Genomic DNA, 21482 nt, shown 5'->3' on the forward strand with positions numbered 1-21482 from the left:
ATAAACTTGACTTGACTTGAGCAGGATGAGTGGTCATAGTATGATAGAACTTACCCTGCAATTTAAAGTTGGAAGTTACAGTGGAGTAAAGGGAATGACAGAGGCATGAGAGAGGAGCTGGCCAAAATTAATTGGAAAGGAACACTGGTAAGGATGACAGCAGAGCAACAATAGCTAGAATTTCTGGGAGCAGTTTGGAAGAGATATACATCCCAAAAAGGAAGAAGTGTTCTAAAGGCAGGATGACACAACAGTGGCTGATAAGAGGAGTCAAAGCCTGCATAAAAATCAAAGAGAGGGTATTTAATAGCGCAAAAATTGGTGGAAAGTTAGAGGATTGGGAAGCTTTTGAAAACCAACAGAAGGCAACTAAAAAAGTCATAAAGAAGGAAAAGATGGAATATGGATGTAAGCTAGCCAATAATATTAAAGAGGATACCAAAAGTTTCTTCAGTTAAATAAAGTGTAAAAGAGAGGCAAGAGGGGATATCAGACTACCAGAAAACAATACTGGAGAGATAGTAATGGGGGACAAGGAAAAGGCAGATGAACTGAATAAGTAATTTGCATCAGTCTTCACTGTGCAGTATGCTGGAAGTTCAAGAGTGTCAGGGGGCAGAAATATGTGAAGTTGCCATTACTAGGGAGAAGGTTTTTGGGAAACTGAAAGGTCTGAAGGTAGATATATCACCTGGAGCAGGTGGTGTGCATGCCTGAAGGAGGTGGCTGAAGAGACTGTGGAGTCATTAGTAATAATCTTTCAAGAATCAATTGATTTTGGCATGGTTCCAGAGGACTGGAACATTGCAAATATCACTCCACTCTTTAAGAAGGGAGAGAAGCATAAGAAAGGAAATTTTCAGCCAGTTAGTCTGACCTCAGGGGTTGGGAAGATGTTAGAGTAAATTGTTAAAGTTGTGATTTTAGGGTACTTGGAGGCACATGATATAATGGGCAGTAGTCAGCATGGTTTCCTTAAGGAAAAAACTTGCCTGACAAACCTTTTGGAATTTTTTGAAGAAATAACAAGCAGGATAGACAAATTAGAATCAGAGGATGTTGTGTCCCTAGATTTTCAGAAGCGCTTTGACAGTATGCCACACATGAGGCTGTTTAACAAGTTAAGAGTCTGTGGCATTACAGGAAAGATACTCGCATGGATAGAGCATTGCTTGATTGGCAGGAAATAAAGAGTGGGAAAGAGAGGTAGAACAGAGGGATCTAGGAATAATAGTGCATAGTTCCCTGAAGGTGGAATCTCATGTGGATAGGGTGGTGAAGAAAACTTTTGGTATGCTGACCTTTATAAATCAGAGCATTGAGTATAGGAGGTGGGATGTAATGTTGAAATTGTACAAGGCATTGGTGAGGCCAAATTTGGAGTATTGTGTACAGTTCTGGTCACCGAATTATAGGAAAGATGTCAACAAAATAGAGAGAGTACAGAGAAGATTTACTAGAATGTTACCTGGGTTTCATCATCTAAATTACAGAGAAAGGTTGAACAAGTTGGGCCTTTATTCTTTGGAACGTAGGAGGTTGAGGGGGGACTTGATAGAGGTATTTAAAATTATGAGGGGGATTGATAGAGTTGACGTGGATAGGCTTTTTCCATTGAGAGTAGGGGAGATTCAAACAAGAGAATATGAGTTGAGGGTTAAAGCGCAAAAGATTAGGGGTAACATGAGGGGGAACTTCTTTACTCAGAGAGTGGTAGCTGTGTGGAACGAGCTTCCAGCAGAAGTGGTTGAGGCAGGTTCGATGTTGTCATTTAAAGTTAAATTGGATAGCTATATGGACAGGAAAGGAATGGAGGATTATGGGCTAAGTGCAGGTCGGTGGGACTAGGTGAGAGTAAGAGCGTTCGGCGTGGACTAGAAGGGCCGAGATGGCCTGTTTCTGTGCTGTGACGGTTATATGGTTATATATGGGAATAAAGGGAGCCTTTCCTGGTTGGCTATCGGTAACTAGTGGTGTTCCACAGGGATCTGTGTTGGGACTGCTTCTTTTCACATTATACGTCAAGGATTTAGATGACAGAATTGATGGTTTTGATGAAGATGGGTAGAGGGGCAGGTAGTTTTGAGGAAATAAAGAGGCTACAGAAGGATTTAGACAGATTAAAAGAATAGGCAAAGAAGTGGCAGATGGAATACAGTGTAGGGAAATATATGGTCATGCACTTTGGTAGAAGAAATAAAAGTAGACTAATTTCTAAATGAAGAGAAAATTCAAAAAACTGATGTACAAAGGGACCTGTGAGTCCTTGTGCTGGATTCCCTAAAGGTTAATTTGCAGGTTGAGTCTGTGGTGAGGAAGGCAAATGTGATGTCAGCATTTATTTCAAGAGGACTAGAATATAAAAGCAAGGATGTAATGTTGTAACTTTATAAAGCACTGGTGAGGCCTCACTTGGAGTATTGTGAGCTGTTTTGGGCCCCTTATCTAAGAAAGAATGAGCTGACATTGGAGAGAATTCAAAGGAGGTTCACAAAAATTATTTCAGGATTGAAAGGTTCATCATATGAGAAGTATATGATGGCTCTGGGCCTCTACTGCAGATGCAATTTAATGTGGATAAATGTGAAGTTATCCACTTTGGTGGCAAAAACAGGAAAACAGATTATTATCTGAATGGTGGCTGATTAGGAAAAGGGGAGGTGCAACGAGACCTGGGTGTCATTATACACCAGTCATTGAAAGTGGGCATGCAGGTACAGCAGGCGGTGAAAAAGGCGAATGGTATGCTGGCATTTATAGCAAGAGAATTCGAGTACAGGAGCAGGGAGGTACTACTGCAGTTGTACAAAGCCTTGGTGAGACCACACCTGGAGTATTGTGTGCAGTTTTGGTCCCCTAATCTGAGGAAAGACATCCTTGCCATAGAGGGAGTACAAAGAAGGTTCACCAGATTGATTCCTGGGATGGCAGGACTTTCATATGATGAAAGACTGGATGAACTAGGCTTATACTCGTTGGAATTTAGAAGATTGAGGGGGGATCTTATTGAAATGTATAAAATCCTAAAGGGATTGGACAGGCTAGATGCAGGAGGATTGTTCCCGATGTTGGGGAAGTCCAGAACGAGGAGTCACAGTTTGAGGATAAAGGGGAAGCCTTTTAGGACCGAGATTAGGAAAAACTTCTTCACACAGTAAGTGGTGAATCTGTGGAATTCTCTGCCACAGGAAACAGTTGAGGCCAGTTCATTGGCTATATTTAAGAGGGAGTTAGATAAGGCCCTTCTGGCTAAAGGGATCAGCGGGTATGGAGGGAAGGCTGGTGCAGGGTTCTGAGTTGGAAGATCAGCCATGATCATACTGAATGGCGGTGCAGGCTTGGAAGGCCAAATGGCCTACTCCTGCACCTATTTTCTATGTTTCTATGTTTACTTAATGGAATTAAGACGAATAAGGGGTGACCTCATGAAATCTATTGAACGTTGAAAGGCCTCAATAGAGCGGATGTGGAGAGGATGTTTTCTATGGTGGGGGAGTCTAAGAATAGAGGGGTTTGCTTTTAGAACGGAGATGAAGAATTTTTTTATCCAGAGAGTGGTAAATCTGTGGAATTCGTTACCAGAGGTGGCTGTGGAGGCTAAGTCATTGAGTATATTTAAGGCAGTGATTGATAGATTCTTGATCGGTCAGAGCATGAAAGAATAGAGGGAGAAGGCAGGAGACTGGGTCTGAGAGAGAAAATGGATGAAATGGCAGAGCAGACTCAATGGGCCAAATGTCCTAATTCTGCTCCTAAGTCTTGTGGTTTTGTGAATAGGATGCTTTCTATGGTGCATCAATGAAAAAAAAAACGGGTATCTGTCTTGTCTAACATCATTGAAGTATTGCTTAATACCATGGCAACTGTCCACTTTGTAAAGGCAGGATTTTGGCTCCACAAGGACAGTGTGATGGTGACTACTCCTACTGCTGTCATAGACTATTCATCAAAACAGTTGTCCTTCCTATGACCTAGGGTTGTCATACACCAACTACCATCCTGGATGAGGTCTATAAACTAAACACTACACAGCTGTATTTTTTAAACTGTTTGTGGTGGGTCCAAGAGTGAACTTAAACATTCTAAACTGTTAGCTTTCAGATGAAGACTCACCAAAAGTCACAGAGGGCAAGAAGGCTGTTACTTTTGATCTTACAGACTCGGATGACATCAGCAGCACTGTCAGCATTGACCTTCCTCAGCAGAAAAGTGAGCATAACAGAAAGTATTCCCAGTTCTATATTGACAGCATTTCCTCTGCTACTATAAACATAATGCTAGAAATACTCAAATACAGAGGAAGAATTTATGCAGAGTGAAATAAAGTGTTTCAAATCAGTTACCAGAGGTCTGATAAAAGATAAAATTCTGTTTTTTTCTTCATAGATGTTGCCTGGTCTGCTGAGTATTTACAACATTTCCTTTTGTTCACTTTGGATTTTGAGCACCTGCATGTTTTGCTTTTTGACTTTGTTTCTCCACTGCTAACTCTGATTTCCTTGTGCCATTTTGCATGCTTTCTGCTTCTACGGAATTAACTATTCTTCATTATCCTTTTAGCTTTACTTTTTTTTCTTTGTTGACCTTATGCCTTTCCCCAGCTTTGAATAAGACCTGCATCACTGTTGGACCATATATCTAGCCTGAAAGCATTAAAGCAGTTAATATTGGGTAATATGTGGGACCAAGGATACACTCAGAACAAAACCAGTGTTTGATTGATCAGGCCAAGATCAAAGACTTATTGATGACTTTGAATTTAATTCACATGGCTCTGAAAAACATTGACTAACCAATGATTTATAATTCCTTCTTTTTTAAAAAGAGTTCACTGTTCTTTCTATTGAGGGTATGTATTTTAGTGTGATTCATAAATTCATATTTCAGTTAAAATGCAACAAATGCTATTGGGCAGGAATAGTCTTGATTAAATATCTATGAATTGATCAGAGTCCAGTTCATAAAACAAGAAGTTGCATAGCCTTCAATATATCACAATTCATAGATGTCAGTATAGAGATTTGACTCATGAGTTCTCATGTTGTGAGCTATTATTTTCCTGTGTCAGTAAATGTTGATTTGTAGTTGTCAGAGAAAGCCCTCGTTTTGATCTTATACTTTGTCGTTTTCCTGCACTGCACTTTATCAGTGGCTTTTACACTTTATTCTGCATTGCTTTTGTTTTCCCTTGTTCTGGCAGCTGGAGGAAGGTAAAACAATCTAGCTCAGTGCACTTTGTAATGATTTGATCTGTATAAACAGCATGCAAGACAAGCTTTTCGCTGTATCTTTGTGCATATAATAATAAACCAATTCCAATATCAATACAAAAGTCTGAAAACATGTTCTACCAGATTCAAACCAGCTTCTATCCCACTGTTATAAGACTATGAAATGGTTCCCTAGTGTAATAAAATAGATTCTTGACCTCAGTCTATCTCATTATGACCTTGCACCTTATTGTCTGTTTGCACTGCACTTTCTCTGTAACACTTTCTGATTATGTCATTGCTTTTCACTTGTACTGAAACATCAATATAATCAATATGGATGGCATGCAAAACAAAGTTTTTCACTGTACTTCAATACATGTGACAATAATAAATTAATTTACCAATTTAAGTGGGAGATCTATATTAGATAAACACATTAAATAGGGCATACAAACGTAGTTTGTACTATTAAAACACTAGCTCGCAATAGTTATTACATTAATAGCGCTGTTTACTGAATTTTTATGTTTAATATTGTAGCAACTATTTATATGTGTTGGCGAGTGGCCAAGTGGTTAAGGCGTTCGTCTAGTGATCTGAAGGTTGCTAATTCGAGCCTCAGCTGAGGCAACGTGTTGTGTCCTTGAGCAAGGCACTTAACCACACATTGCTCTGTGACAACGCCGGTGCCAAGCTGTATCGGCCCTAGTGCCCTTCCCTTGGACAACATCAGTGGCGTGGAGAGGGGAGACTTGCAGCATGGGCAACTGCCGGTCTTCTATACAAGGTGCCTTCCAAGGTGCAAATCCATGGTCTCATGAGACTAATGGATGCCTATTTATATCTGGTTGCAGCACTGTAGATTTGCAACTTAGCTAAGAAAAGCAATATATATTTTTATTTGCTTCTGCCCTGTTTTCCCCTTATTCCTATGATCATTCCATGGACTATCAATGAGTGGCCAGTGATAATACATAAAGCTGCACTGTGCTTCATAGATTTGCTTTATGGAACATTCTTTCAAATTTACTATCATCACACCAGATGTTACTGTCAAACGCAAGCTCCATGCTGAGAACCAATAATATTATTTAACAAATGATTTGACTGAGCATCACAATCGAGCTATTCCTATCCTCAGATGCCATTAATGAACATGAATCAGGCTTTTGGAGGAGCATTGAGATCAGATTCAGATTTCAAGTTCATATTTATTTCTCATGTATACATCAAAACATGCAATGAGATGTATAATTTGCGTTAGCAACCATCAGACCTAGAGATGTGTTGGAGACAGCTCGCAAATGCCACCATACATTCCAGTGCCAACACAGCATGCCCACATTGCTCAGCAGATCAACACAGAGCACAACAAGCAACAAGACAACAGCAAAACAAGCCCACACACATGGACAGCCCTTCCAGATGGAAATAACCTGATAGTTTTCTCCAATGAACCCAGGGTAGCACGACCAACTGCGGAACATCAGTTGACCGACTAATTTAGCATAGGTAGTGGCTTCCAAACCAGTGATCTTTTATAATTACCCCTTGGATAAACCCACAAAGCTCCAAACCTATTCAGAGCTATAAAGAGTTTGCCTCTGTAAGTGTTTTATTTATATTTGTCTCAATTTTTGATCTAATCTAATTTTACAGCAGCGTTGATGACGGAGTGGCCTCTTGCTCAGCATGCCAACATGCAGTATCTCAGCGATTCCATTCAGAAAATCTCTCAGGACCTTAACAGTGTTCTTTCTGTTCTTGGATCAATGGGAACACAGCAGTCCCCCGTTTTCTCCACAGCCCAGGATTTTAGCATCCCCGGTCCTGGCTGCAATAAAGCTTTATCTGTGTATGCCCCCCAGACTGGCGGGTCTCCCAACAACATTACCCTGTCTTCACAATGGACCTGGAACAGAGAAACAAATCCCACATTCCGTCATCCCACAGCTCAATCTCTGGACGATATGTTAAGTGAGAAATGGCGCAAATACTTTCCAGGTCAGACGTTAAACATTATTTATTATTTTTTAGGTTTATGATAAAATCCTGCATTATTAAATTGTTTGTCATTTTTAATCCTATTTCTTCCTATCACGACGTTACATTTGGTTCTGAACTGCTGCTTGGATGAGAGCCTGCAGTATCGCGGATATAAAAGATATCATGGCACTATTTTGAAGAACAGTAGGAAGTAATTATTAATGTCCTGGCCAATATTTATCTCTCAGTCAAGATTCTGGAACAGATTTTATGGTCATTATCACTTTGTTGTTTGTGGGCACTTTCTGCGCACATGTTGGCTGCTTCATTCCTTACGACAGCAGCTCCTCACAATGGTGTTTAGCTTTGTAAATTACCTCAGGTGCATCCAGTAGAGAGATGAAAGACATAATTTAAATATAGTCCATTTTTTTTGCTTTTTCTTCTCATGAACTGTCATCATTTTCAATGGGAGACATTAATCGGTAATGATGGAAATTCTATATTACTTTTGAGGAAAAGAGTCCAGGTTTCCCTGGTCCCCAGATCCACTCGAGAAGATTTGCATTCAACTGTTAGACATAGTTCAAACAAACATAAATTATATGTTTATCTGTTTTATTCCAACATCTTTAATGGAAAATTGGTCAGTTTATACATGCTTAAGTTAGATTTTGTTGGAGTGAGTTAATGCTGCCTCAGGACAACAAATGTAACATCGTAAACACTCAGTGGCCACCTTTTTAGATATAGGAGTGGAACCTGGTGTGGTCTTCTGCTGCTGTAGCCCATCCACTTCAAGGTTCACCATGTTGTGCGTTCAGGGATGCTCTTCTACACACCACCGTTGTAATGCATGGTTATCTGAGTTACTGTCACCTTCCTGTTAACTTGAACCACTCTGGCCATTCTCCTCTGACCTCTCTCACCTAATAAAGTGGCCACTAAGTGCAAGTCAGTGGAAATAAATCTGATGCTGATGCAGATGATATTACACACTTACCAAGAGAGTGTAGCAAAGTGAATTAAAAACCTTTCCTATTATTTGATTTTTAAGCACTCTTAGATGGGTGCTTCATACTGATGGTAATACGAATCAAATAAAATATAACCTGTTCAGGTTTTTTTTTGAAGTTTTCTTAATTATTTTGACAGAGTAAGAAGTGAAAGAGTCTTTTTGCTAACAGGTGCATCACTAAATCAGGACGTGAAATCAAAGTTATTGATTGAATAATGAAGGTGATCCCCCCACCCCACTAACACTAAGTAGCATTGGACTATTAAGTATTAAAGAGGTTATTGTAGCAAAGACCATGGTTAAAATGTTCAAGTTTCTACAATACTGTGCAAAAGTCTTAGGCACATATATATAGCTAGGGTGCCTAAGACTTGCACAGTACTGTATTTGTCAATGTGGAATGGGGAACGAGTTTGTAAATCTGGCGGGAGCATAGGATGTTGGGAATGGCGAGGGTGGAGCGCTGCGAAGTGGTATGGAACAGGTGGCAGAGAAGGAGTGCCAGGGTCAGGGGGTGGTGTGGGTGCAGACACATCCAGCTCTAAGTCACCAGGCAAGGTTATTTTATTCCAAACAATCGGTTTATTGATCATGTCAGAATGTCTCTCTGGTGCTCCCTGCTTCCTTCCCCTTTTCCAAACCATGATTCCCTCTCCCTGCCCCCTTCCCACTCTCAGTCCACAATAGAAACCCATATCAGAATCAGGTTTATCATCACTCACATATGTCATTAAAATATGTTTTTTTTTGTGGCAGCAGTACAATGCATTTTTTAGTACTGTGCAAAAGTCTTATGCGCCCTAGCTTTATATATGTGCCTAAGACTTTTGCACAGTACTGAATGTTACTGCAGAGCCTCTCTTTAACCCAGGCATTGCACCAGACTTTCATTCCATTGACATTGATGGAGTAGTAAAAGTTGACAAAATTGAATCAATACTACTTTCATCTTTGACAATGTCCTGTGCATTGTACTTGAACCTCACTTGATTCCAATTAGGAGAAAAAAAGAATTGCATGATGGCAGCTCATCTGCCATCTCTGGACTTGTGAGTGAGTTGACGAGTGAGTGAGGAAAGTAAACATGTCCAGAATTTTCCCATGGTCAGTGGTAATAAAAGCACTATCAGGCTGTGTCAGCTTGTTCTGCTCTTCCTTCATTGCCATTCCACTAACTTCAGCAGAAAAAAAATTCAGTGAGAATACATTGTGTTGTCTGTTTAATACTACAGGAGGGGTGTGTGAGGGGGTGAATTTCTAAGCAATGCTAACTTTGGTGGAGAAAATCTTGAGAATTAATTAAACTGGAGTTTCATTCAGTTAATGAATTGGAAAATCGACTTTAGTTCATATGCTTATTGCATTTTTTAAAAATATTCTTCTGTGACAGGAGAAAAGCAATACCCTGTTGGAAAATCATCATCCTCTGAGAGCCGGTTAGGATACGTTTCAGCAAGGTACCACTGTTGATTTGGAGATCATTTTGCCTTTGTAGCTTTCACTTTTGAGCTTTTTCCATGTGTCTTTGTGTATAAGAGAATCTGTTTAATTAAATAAAACTTCGCTCTGGTCACAGTAGAGGGATAGGTCTGGATTCATTTTCCAAGCTGTACCTTATTTCATCAGAGAACCTATAGATTTCTGTAAAGTTCAAAGTAAAATTTATTATCAGAGTACATGCATGTCAGCACATACAACCCTGAGATTCTTTTTCCTGCAAATCTATAGAACAGTAACTGTAAACAGGATCAATGAACAACAAACTGTGCAAATGAAAATTTCAATAAATAGCAATAAATAACAAGCATAAAATAACAAGACAAAGAGTACTTAAAGTGAGACCATTGGTTGTGGGACACCAGAAATAGAATGAGTGTAGTTCTCCCCTTTTGTTCAAGAGCCTGATGGTTGTGGGGTTATGACTGGTCTTGAACCTGGTGATGCGAGTCCTGGTGGTGTGAGTCCTGAGGCACTTGTACCTTCTACCTGATGGCAGCAGCGAGAAAAGAGCATGGCCTGGGTGGTGAGGGTCTTTGATGATGGATGCTGCTTTTCTACAGCAGTGTTTCATGTGGATATGCTTAATGGTTGGGAGGGTTTTACCCATGATATACTGGGCAGAATCCACTGCCTTTTGTAGGATTTTGTGCTCAAAGGCATTGGGGTTTGCCTACCAGGCCATAATGCAGCCAGTAAATACACTTTCCACCACTCATCTATCGAAGTTTGCCAAGATTTTTGATGATATGCTGAATCTGAGGAAGACTCCTGAGAAAGTAGAGATGCTGCCATGCTTTCTTTGCCATTATATTTATGTGATGGATTCAAGACTGAGATAGTAACACCCAGGAATTTAAAGTTACTGACCCTATCCACCTCTGACTCTCTGGTGAGTACTGGCTCATGGACCTCTGATTTCCCTCTCCTGAATTGACCTGAATTGACTATATTAATTACATCCTTCATATACATGAGGAACAGAAATCTTTATATTACACCTCCATCTAAATGTGCAATGTGCAATTTATAGTAATTTATAATAAATATTATATACAACAGGATAGTCACTATAACATAGAAATACAGTTGTGTCAGCATGAGTTAATCAGTTTGATGGCCTGGTGGAAGAAACTGTCCCAGAGCCTGTTGGTCCTGGCTTTTACGCTGTGGTACCGTTTCCCGGATGGTTGGGTGACTCGGGTCCCTAATGATCCTTTGGGCCCTTTTTTTGTAAATGTCCTGAATAGTGAGAAGTTCACAACTACAGATGCACTGGGCTGTCCGCACCACTCTCTGCAGAGCCCTGCGATTGAGGGAAGCACAGTTCCCATACCAGGCAGTGATACAGCCAGTCAGGATGCTCTCAATTATGCCCCTATAGAAAGTTCTTAAGGATTTGGGGGCTCACACCAAACTTCTTCAACCGTCTGAGGTGAAAGAGTCGCTGTTGTGCTTTTTCACCACACAGCTGGTCTGTACAGACCACATGAGATCCTCGGTGATGTTTATGTCGAGGAACTTGAAGCTGTTCACCCTCTCAACCCCAGATCCATTGATGTCAGTAGGGGTTAGCCTGTCTCCATTCCTCCTGTAATCCACAACCAGCTCCTTTGTTTTTGCAACATTGAGGGAGAGGCTGTTTTCTTGACACCATTGTGTCAGAGAGATGATTTCTTCCCTGTAGGCCACCTTGTTATTGTCTGAGATAAGGCCAATCAATGTAGTGTCGTTGGCAAATTTAATTAGCAGATTAGAGTTGTGGGTGGTGACACAGTCATGGGTATACAGAGAGTAAAGGAGGGGACTTAGTACACAGCCCTGAGGGGCACCTATGTTGAGGGTCAGAGGGGCAGAGTTGAGGGAGCCCACTCTCACCACCTGCTGGTGATCCCACTTTATGAAGCATTCTGCTGATCTAATACCAAATCCATCAATTGACAGGAGCTCACAGAATTCAGGTTAACAGATTAAGCTGTTGGACATTCCCAGAACATTAAAAGTATGTGTTTATTAAAACACTTTTATTCAATTTCTGTGTTCTTTGTAAGAAAGGTTGTACGTTCGCTCTATGTGTGTGTGGGTTTCCCTTGGATGCTCCAGTTTTCTCCCACAGTCCAAAGACGTACCAGTTAGTCGGTTACTGGGTCGTTGTAAATTGTCCTGCGATTAGACTGGCATTAAAGAGGTGGGTTTCTGGGAGGCACAGCTCAGAGAGCCGGAAAGGCCTGTTCCGTACTGTATCTCTCAATGAAAGTGTTACATACACATCAAGATTGAAGTCAAGTTGAAGATTCAAGTACATTTATTATCAAATAATGTATAAATTATACAATCTTGAGATTTGTTTTCTTGCAGTCACAAAGCAAGAAACCCAAAATAACCCAATTAAAAAAAATAAAGACCAACACCCAATGCGCGGAGAAAGAGGGGAAAAAAAAAACAATAGAAGCGAGCACAGCATTCGGAACCAAATTGAGTACTTAGATCCAAGTCCCTGGAGTAGGCCCAAAGCTTCAGTCTCAGCTCATCATATCGGCGGGGCAAATTGCCTGAAAGCTCGCGGACACGAAGCACAGCAGCCGAGCCAGTGTCACAGAGAGACGAATGACCATTACAGGAGAGTGAGTGAAATCTGGTCCCAATACCCTGTTTTTCCAGTCTACCTGGGCCAGCACTTAAATCATCCATACACTGAATCGTGCCTCGCATTAGGACCCAGGCCCCACCGCAACGAAGTGCTCTGGGCCTAGATCACGCCATCTAGCCTGAAGCCGTTCTCAACCTCTCCAAGTTAGCTCAGCACTTAGAGTGATCCAACCTCGCACCCAGGATATCGAAACTCCTCTGCCTCAACGACTCCTCTTCGAGTTGCTCATTCCAACTCCATCTGCATCAATTTTGCAATGCATCAGCAGAGCTAGTAGACTTTGAGAAATGTAGTTGTCAATTGATCCCAACCCAGATGAAGTTCTGTCATATAAATTGTTACACTTGTTTTTATGAAGTCAAAACAATATATGAAATTTCTACCAATATTGGCAAGCTTTGATCAACACCCAAGTATGCAATCAAATTCCTTTCTTACTTGTCACCTGATGTTGAAGTGAACAGAAGATTTTTGTGGGTATTCCTTTGTGAAGAATCAATTTGAACAAATTTGCATAAGGCAGCATACTCCATTATTCAGTAATCTCCATTCCCAGTTAAAAAAAAAGTCATTTGAATACCTCCTGTCATCTGACTGCTTGTGAAACAAATATTGCAGCATTCTGGTTCTCAGACAGCCTAGGTGATATGCAAACAGTAATTTGCCAGTAACATTACACTGTGCAAGCACATAGATTTAATTAATGTTTCACTTGCTAAATATCAGCTGCAGAAAAAAATCATAAATTGTTTTTTAACAAGAGCAAAGTTTTTTTTAAAGTTTTGTTTCCTTTGATCATTTTCCAAGGCTGTTGCCAATAGAAACATAATTGAGAAGGATTAGCTTCAGGAGATGAGAATTTTGCACATCTCAGTATACAGTATGTATGTGCTCTTCAGTTTGCTGGCTGCTGTTCAGAATTCCCAGGCACAAAATCAACTAACTATGAAGAAATATATGGAGTAATGAAGTCATATTTCAGTGCTATACTGTCCTGTCTATTAAGATCTTGAGTGCATGAAATAAATTGACCACTCTATATTTGTCTTTGCAACAGTCTATAACGTCAAGATTTGTATTCAAGTTTGTAGGTTGAAACTTACTGCATTTCTTAGTAATTTTGTGTATGTACATATTTCTGTGCAAATGTAATTGGTTAAATATTGTGTGTATACAGAAGTAGTTTACACATGCACTTCCAATGGAAATGGGATCTTCGGCCCATGTGGTCCACGCAGACCAAGATTTCCATCTAAGATAGTCTGAATTTTTCCCATATCCTTTTCCTATGCACATACCTATGTAAGTTCCTTTAAATGTACTTGTCTGGACACTTCATCTGACAGTTTATTCCTTATGCTGACCATACCCTCTGGATGAAAAGGTTGTAACTCAGCTTACTGTAAAATCTTTCCCCTCTCACCTTAAAATTATGCCTTCCTGTTCTTGATTCCCCCAACCCTGGGAAAAAGCCTTTTACCCCCTCTCCCCCTTCTCCTCTCTCTTCCTTCCCTCTTCACCCTTCCCCCTCCCCTCCCTCTTTCACCCCTCCACCCCCATCTCCCTCCTTCCTGCTTCATCCCCCATCCCCCCTCCACCCCCATCTCCATCCTTCCCCCTTCAACCCCCCATCCCCCCTTTGTTGTTTTGTGTAAGACATTTTTTTTTAATTACAAAATTGCAAAAGAGGGATAGTGAGGTTGTGTTCATCGGTTCATAGACCATTTAGCACTCTTGATGGAAGAAGGGAAGAAGCTAATCCTAAAATGTTGAGTTTGGATCTTCAGGCTTCTGTACCTCCTTTCCTGGTGGTAGTAATGAGAAGAGGGCATGGCCTGGATGGTGAGAGTCCTTAAAGATGGATACCATCTTCTGGAGGCATCGCCTTTCAGTGATGTCCTTGATGGTGGGAGGGTTGTAACTGTGACGGAGCTGGCTGGGTCAACAACTCTCTGTAGTCTCTTTTGATCTTGTGCATTGGAGGCTCTATACCAGATGGTGCTGGAACCAGTCAGACTGCTCTCCACGGTACAACTAAAATTTTGCTGGAGAATGTGGTGTCATACCAAATCTCCTGAAACTCCTAATAAAGAATAGCCACAGGTGTGCCTTCTTCATGACGAATTGCAAGCAGCCTAGCATAGACCTCTGGGGAACGTCACTAGTAACAGGTCTCCAGTACGAAAAAGAATTTTCTATCAATCACTTTCTGTTTCCTATCATCAAGCCAATTGTGTATCCAATTTGTGTATCCTACTTGATCAGCTTCAATGCACAATAGGTTTTGATATATTTTTGGTTGCCTACTTCAAGTGATCTTATGCAAACATCTTTCTTAATGAGCTTCCACTCTTTATTCCAGCTTCAATCATGCAGTTCTAGCTTCCTGATCTCTCACCGTGCTATTTCCTTCCTCCTTTGGGTTTCTCCTTTCCTGCTCTCTTTCAGATCTAATTTCTTCTGAACAGGCATCAACCTGAAATAGTTGTTTCTTCCCTCCACAGAACTTACCTGTCCTCCTGAGAATTATCTGTGTCCTCTATTTGTATTTCCATCATCCAGCATCTGCAGTATTTTGCTTTGGTCTCAAGTTATTTGTTTGCTGGTCTAGTAACTGAGCTCATTTCCAAAGCAATTCCCCAGAATTTAGAAGTATTTCCATTTACATTAAGCAGCCAATGATGTACCTTTGTCTTTCGGTAATATGATTTAATTGCCCCCAGAATCAGAATCAGGGTTAATATCACTGCCATATATCATAAAATTTGTTGTTTAATGACAGCAGTACATTGCAATACATAATAATAAAAACTATAATTTACAATAAGTATATATTACAGAAAATTAAATAAATAAGTAATGTAAAAAGAGAGGGAAAAATACTGAGGTAGTGTTCATGGGTTCATTGTCCATTCAGAAAAATGATGGCAAAGGGGAAGAAGCTGTTTCTGAAGTGTTGGGTATGTGTCTTCAGGCTCCTGTATCACCTCCTTGATGGTAGCAATGAGAAGAGGGCATGTCCTAGGTGATGAGGGTTATTAATGATGGTTGCTGTTCTTCTTGAGGCGTTGCCTTTTAAAGGTGTCCTTGATGCTGGGGAGGCTAGTGCCCATGATGGAGCTGGCTGTGCAGTGGCCCTTCCGTACCAGATGGCAATGCAACCAGTTAGAATGCTCTCCATGGTACATCTGCAGAAATTTGCAAGTGACATACCAATTCTCTTCAAACTTCTAAAGAAATATAGGCACTGACATGCTTTCTTCATACTTGCATCAAATAGTAGTCATAGTCATACTTTATTGATCCTGGGGGAAATTGGTTTTTGTTACAGTTGCTCCATAAATAATAAATAGTAATAAAACCATAAATAATTAAATAGTAATATGTAAATTATGCCAGGAAATAAGTCCAGGACCAGCCTATCGGCTCAGGGTGTCTGACCCTCCAAGGGAGGAGTTGTAAAGTTTGATGGCCACAGGCAGGAATGACTTCCTATGACGTTCAGTGCTGCATCTCGGTGGAATGAGTCTCTGGCTGAATGTACTCCTGTGCCCACTCAGTACATTATGTAGTGGATGGGAGACATTGACCAAGATGGCATGCAACTTGGACAGCATCCTCTTTTCAGACACCACCGTGAGAGAGTCCAGTTCCATCCCCACAACATCACTGGCCTTACGAATGAGTTTGTTGATTCTGTTGGTGTCTGCCACCCTCAGCCTGCTGCCCCAGCACACAACAGCAAACATGATAGCACTGGCCACCACAGACTCGTAGAACATCCTCAGCATCGTCCGACAGATGTTAAAGGACCGCAGTCTCCTCAGGAAATAGAGACGGCTCTGACCCTTCTTGTAGACAGCCTCAGTGTTCTTTGACCAGTCCAGTTTATTGTCAATTCGTATCCCCAGGTATTTGTAATCCTCCACCATGTCCACACTGACCCCCTGGATGGAAACAGGGGTCACCGGTACCTTAGCTCTCCTCAGGTCTACCACCAGCTCCTTAGTCTTTTTCACATTAAGCTGCAGATAATTCTGCTCAGACCGTGTGACAAAGTTTCCTACCGTAGCCCTGTACTCAACCTCATCTCCCTTGCTGATGCTTCCAACTACGGCAGAGTCATCAGAAAACTTCTGAAGATGACAAGACTCTTTGCAGTAGTTGAAGTCCGAGGTGTAAATGGTGAAGAGAAAGGGAGACAAGGCAGTCCCCTGTGGAGCCCCAGTGCTGCTGATCACTCTGTCGGACACATAGTGTTGCAAGCACACATACTGTCAAGAATCCATGATACCAGGGAAGCATCCACCTGCATCGCTGTCAGCTTCTCCCCCAGCAGAGCAGGGCGGATGGTGTTGAACGCACTGGAGAAGTCAAACAACATGACCCTCACAGTGCTCGCTGGCTTGTCCAGGTGGGCGTAGACACGGTTCAGCAGGTAGACGATGGCATCTTCGACTCCTAGTCGGGGCTGGTAGGCGAACTGGAGGGGATCTAAGTGTGGCCTGACCATAGGCCGGAGCAGCTCCAGAACAAGTCTCTCCAGGGTCTTCATGATGTGGGAGGTCAATGCCACCGGTCTGTAGTCATATGTTGGGTCCAGGGTAGATCCTAGAGATGCTGACACCCAGGGACTTGAAACTGCTCACCCTTTCCACTTCTGATTCCGCTGATGAGGGCTGGTGTGTGTTCCCTCCATTTCCGCTTCCTAAAGTCCACAATCAATTCCTTGGTCTTACTGACGCTCAGTTTAAGGTTGTTGTTGTGACACCACTCAATTCTGTCTTCTCTCTGAAGCCTCTACTGAAGCTTCTGTTTTGTCCTTGTCCTTTTAAGGTTAAACAGAGCAGAATCCATAACATGCCTCTCATCATTGCAATACTGAACATTATATCATGTGTGAACAATATAATTGATAATTAGTTATTTTAAATTTGTTAATTTACAGTATCAGAAATCATTAGGATTACATAGTAGTTTCCACCTTCATCTGAGTAAAGAAGTAAACAACTAACGAGTTGGGTGTTCATCCATAGACAGAATTTCCTGGGCCTCAACTTGCTCCTTGAGGGAAAAGGACAGTTACAGGCAGGGTTTAAAACTGGTATTCCATCTTTTGATATGGATATTCTGCCAGTGAAGTGGTAATCCCATATGGGTTTGGAAAATCTGCATAAAAGAAGCAGGTATCTAATCATTCTTACTCTGGAATAGCAACTTTTGGGTCAAAGGACCAGCAGGAGCAAAAAAAACCCTGATATAGGTTTGACCATGACGAACTGTTAGAAAAGGCAGCAGTTAGATCCAGCCTGTCAACATGTTGTTTTCTGTTTTAATCCATTGAGGAGTGATGTAAGTAAATTGGTAATGCCTATACAGTATTTTGTGCTTAACTCGATATTGCACTCAGTGGCCAATTTATTATGTACCTCAAGTAACTAATAAAGTAACCACTGAGTGTGTTTATGATCTGCTACTGTAGCCCATCCACTTCAAGGTCCGATGTGTTACACATTCAGAGATTCTGCACACCACTGTTGTAGCCCATGGTTATTTGAGTTACTGTCGCCTTCCTGTCAATTTGAACCAGTCTGGCCACTCTCCTCTGACCTCTCCCATTTGCAAGGCATTTTTGCCCACAGAACTGCTGCTCGTTGTGTTTTTTATGTTTATCACACCTTTCTCTGTAAACTTTAGAGCAGGGGCTCTCAACTTGGGATCCATAGACCCCTCAGTTAATGGTAGGAGTTCATATCATAAAAAAGGTTGGGAAACCCTGCTCTAGAGACTGTTGTGTGTGAAAATCCCAGGAGGTACTCAAACTGCACTATCTGGCACTAACAATCAGTCCACATTTAAAGTCACTTAGATCACCTTTCTTCCCTCATTCTGATGTTTGGCCTGAACAACGACTGAACCTCTCGACCGCTTTTGTGCATTGAGATGCTGCCACATGATTGGCCAATTAGATATTTTCTATAATGAGCAGGTGCATCTAATAAAGTGGCCACTGGGTGAAAATTACAGTTTTATAGATATTCCATTAATGCTATTTCTCTCAGTAACCAGATGAAGATGTTCAATCAGTCCCACTCAAAGATGGTACCAAAGAAGAGCATCTCTTTTAAAGAAGTGATTGAAGCTAATAAAAGGTGGTTGGAAAATTACAGAAGAAACCCAAAAATGTATCCTTCAAATGATTCAGCAATTGTATTTAAGGCTCAGGAACATAGTTAAGGAGGTCTCCTGGTACCTTTTGTGTATCACGAAAATCAAGTTTTGAAGTTTGTTTTTTTAACAACATAAATTAATATTCAATAAAAATTTGGTTTTAAAAGCAATTCAGTAAAGCAAAGACAAAACTTAATTAGGCTCTTTCTGGAAGTTCTTGGCTGCTTGTTATTAAGAAAGAGTGGAGAGTTCTGTATTATTAAAAAGATCTTGTCATGAAATATTTCTGTTGTGCTCAGTCTGCAGCAATTGTGATATCAGAAAAGGAGAAGCTTGCCTGCATTGGTTACTGAGTTAATCCATGGATCATGGAAATGTAGAATGTCAAAGAATATCCTCAGATGACTGAGGACATGCTAACAGAGATGGAATTACAGAGCATAACATTTTTTATATTTATATTCTAAACAACATTGAATAGCAAGTTCCAGGGAATAAGATTCAGTACATACTGAATCATGAAATTAATCTTTTGTAGTTATATAAATATGTATATGTATACTTGTATAGTTACTTGTTCTTGTACTTAGAGTTTGTTATTATCTTTGGGCTTATTTGAAGGCACTCTGACTTTTTTCCCAGTTGGGCACATTCTATTTTAACATGCTGGCTTATTTGATTAATCAGAAACAATAATTTTGCTGTGGTGAAGCTCATGAAGAATTGTGAAACGGTTATGTTGAGGAGCGAATACAAAATCAAACACTTTGCAAAATTAAGGAGCTATCCAGATACGGGTAACTAAAATTAATAAAGCCAGCCCAAAGCACATTACAATCTTCAAAGACACGGACACAGTTATTTTTAAGTGAAGTATTTTTGGGGCAGGCATTTTCATAATGATACGCATCTCTCTGAAATTTCATCTTCCTCATTTTCCCTAATGTTCCTGAGCATAATACCAACAGGAGTCAAATGACTGAGAGGAGATCTACTCCTGGGGGCAATAAATGTGGCATGGCATACCCACTAGCGAGTGTATAATAAACCCATTAGTGAACTGTGAATTTTCTTTCCTCTCACATCTGGTACAGTGACCATAAATCATGCTACAAAAGAAAAAGGAAACGTATTTTAAGGATCACTAAATGCTGCTTTATTTTCATGCCTTGTACAGTTATAGAGACACTGTGTTGCCCTCGGAATAACTGCCAAAGTAATCTCTCACATCAAGTGACCTCCTTGATTCGAGTGATACTGGAGGCACTCGTTTTTAATGGTGTAGATCTGTCACTGTGCTGCCAGCTGAAAAACAATTAGCCTGTTTGAGTTGAACCAAGCTAGTGATATCATCAGTAGAAAGGCTTTGGAGAAGTCACCGTACCTAATGGCAAAAGGCAGTTGAATTAACATTTAGAAAGATCCAATCCATGATGTTCAACTATTTAACAATCTACATCTGAGCACCTTGTATTGTTTGATTCAGTAATTCCTTTGTTCTTTCCTGATTTAAGCAGAATAAAACCACAATAAAAGGAGGTAAGAAGATTTGAAAATGTTTATTTGTCCCTTCATAAATGATGAATAAAAATATGTTAAATTCTTGCAGAACGCTGGAGGAACTCAGCAGTCCAGGCAACGTCCCTGCAAAAGAAAAAAGAATAGACTCTATTCCTTCACATAGATGCTGCTTGACCTGCCGAGTTCCTCCAGTTTTTCATGAGTTACTCTGGATCTCCAGCATCTGCAGAATCTCTTGTGTTTTTGATTCTAAATTCCTGTTATAATGTCTCAAGTTTAGATTGCAGTGAACTGGTTTGAAATACTAACCAAATGGAGATGTACAAGATAATAAGAAGCATAGATCGAGTGGACAGCCAGAGACTTCTTCCCTGGGCAGAAATGGCTATTATGAAGGGGCATAATTTCAAGGTGATTGGAGGAAAATATGGGGGGATGTCAGAAGATAAGTTTTTTGCACAGAGAGTGGTGGGTGCCAGGGGTGGTGGGAGAGGGCAATACATTAGGGATAGCTCAGAGACTCTTAGATAGACACAGTATAATATCCACAGGATAGAGTGATAGAAAAATGGATGGCTGATCTTAGAGCAGGTGAAAAAGTCAGCACAGTTTCATGGGCTGAATAGATTTAAGAGATATTTTGAGTGGGTACTCTGAAAGAATCATGCTTCTTTGGAATTGCCTTTAGAACGTGATGTACTCTGTGACCATTGCTCTGCAGTAATGTTTAGTGTACAATGAGACGTATGGAAATATCAAAACTTGTTAATTTTCCTTGATGTTCATCTTTAGCTCGCTCACTGAAGCAATGAAAAACTCTGAATTGATGGAAGGCCTAATCCAACTTGAACTGGATGAAAAGAATCAAGTCATAGTCCACCAATTTTGAAAAGTTGAGATTCCCAATGGTAGCATTATTGTTATTTAGACACATGTAATGAACAAAAATGTCTTCTCTCAACCAGCCCCATGCTTCTGAGAAGTGCTATTTCACAAAATATATAATGGTAATTAATTTGAAACTGTTATAGATAGCAATAAAATATTTTCTAACTAATATTTTTTAAGTAACCTGACTGATTATTTTTTAGCATGTTATATGTAAAATACCAAAAACTCTGGTGTCTCACCATGCTTTCTGCCAAAGGTATACCTAATTAAAACATGCATCAAATGCTTTATTTATTTTCAAATTCAATGGTTTCTGGGTTTTTTTTCTGCGTGATAATACAAATGCTGTGTCACATTGCCTAGAGAGCACCTTCACATCAGCTATTACTGTCTGGTTTAGTGCAGCGTCCTCTCACAATATACAAAAACTACAGCGAACTGTCAGGTCAGTAGAAACAGTCATTGGCTGCAGTCTACTATTACATAGGACTTGTATGTGGCCAGGACAAAGAAGCGGGCGGGAAAAATCATTGCA

The 21482-nt window shown here is 40.5% G+C and overlaps 1 protein-coding gene across 7 annotated transcripts in view; it reads left to right on the plus strand.

Moving 5' to 3' along the window:
* LOC134340740 (centrosomal protein of 164 kDa-like) overlaps positions 1–21225 on the plus strand; it is a 315206-nt gene extending 293981 nt beyond the window's left edge. For 5 of the 7 annotated variants that reach the window (XM_063038209.1, XM_063038210.1, XM_063038212.1 and 2 more), the window contains 5 exons: positions 4095–4209; positions 6873–7217; positions 9608–9674; positions 18427–18549; positions 20849–21225. In XM_063038209.1, coding sequence (XP_062894279.1) covers positions 4095–4209; positions 6873–7217; positions 9608–9674; positions 18427–18549; positions 20849–20945 — 747 coding nt within the window. In that variant the 3' untranslated portion in view covers positions 20946–21225. The other 2 variants (XR_010016618.1, XM_063038215.1) reach the window with 2 other exon arrangements.
* The last annotated feature ends 257 nt before the right edge of the window (positions 21226–21482 follow it).

Source organism: Mobula hypostoma, chromosome X2, assembly GCF_963921235.1.
Source record: "Mobula hypostoma chromosome X2, sMobHyp1.1, whole genome shotgun sequence".
Lineage (NCBI taxonomy): Eukaryota > Metazoa > Chordata > Chondrichthyes > Myliobatiformes > Myliobatidae > Mobula > Mobula hypostoma.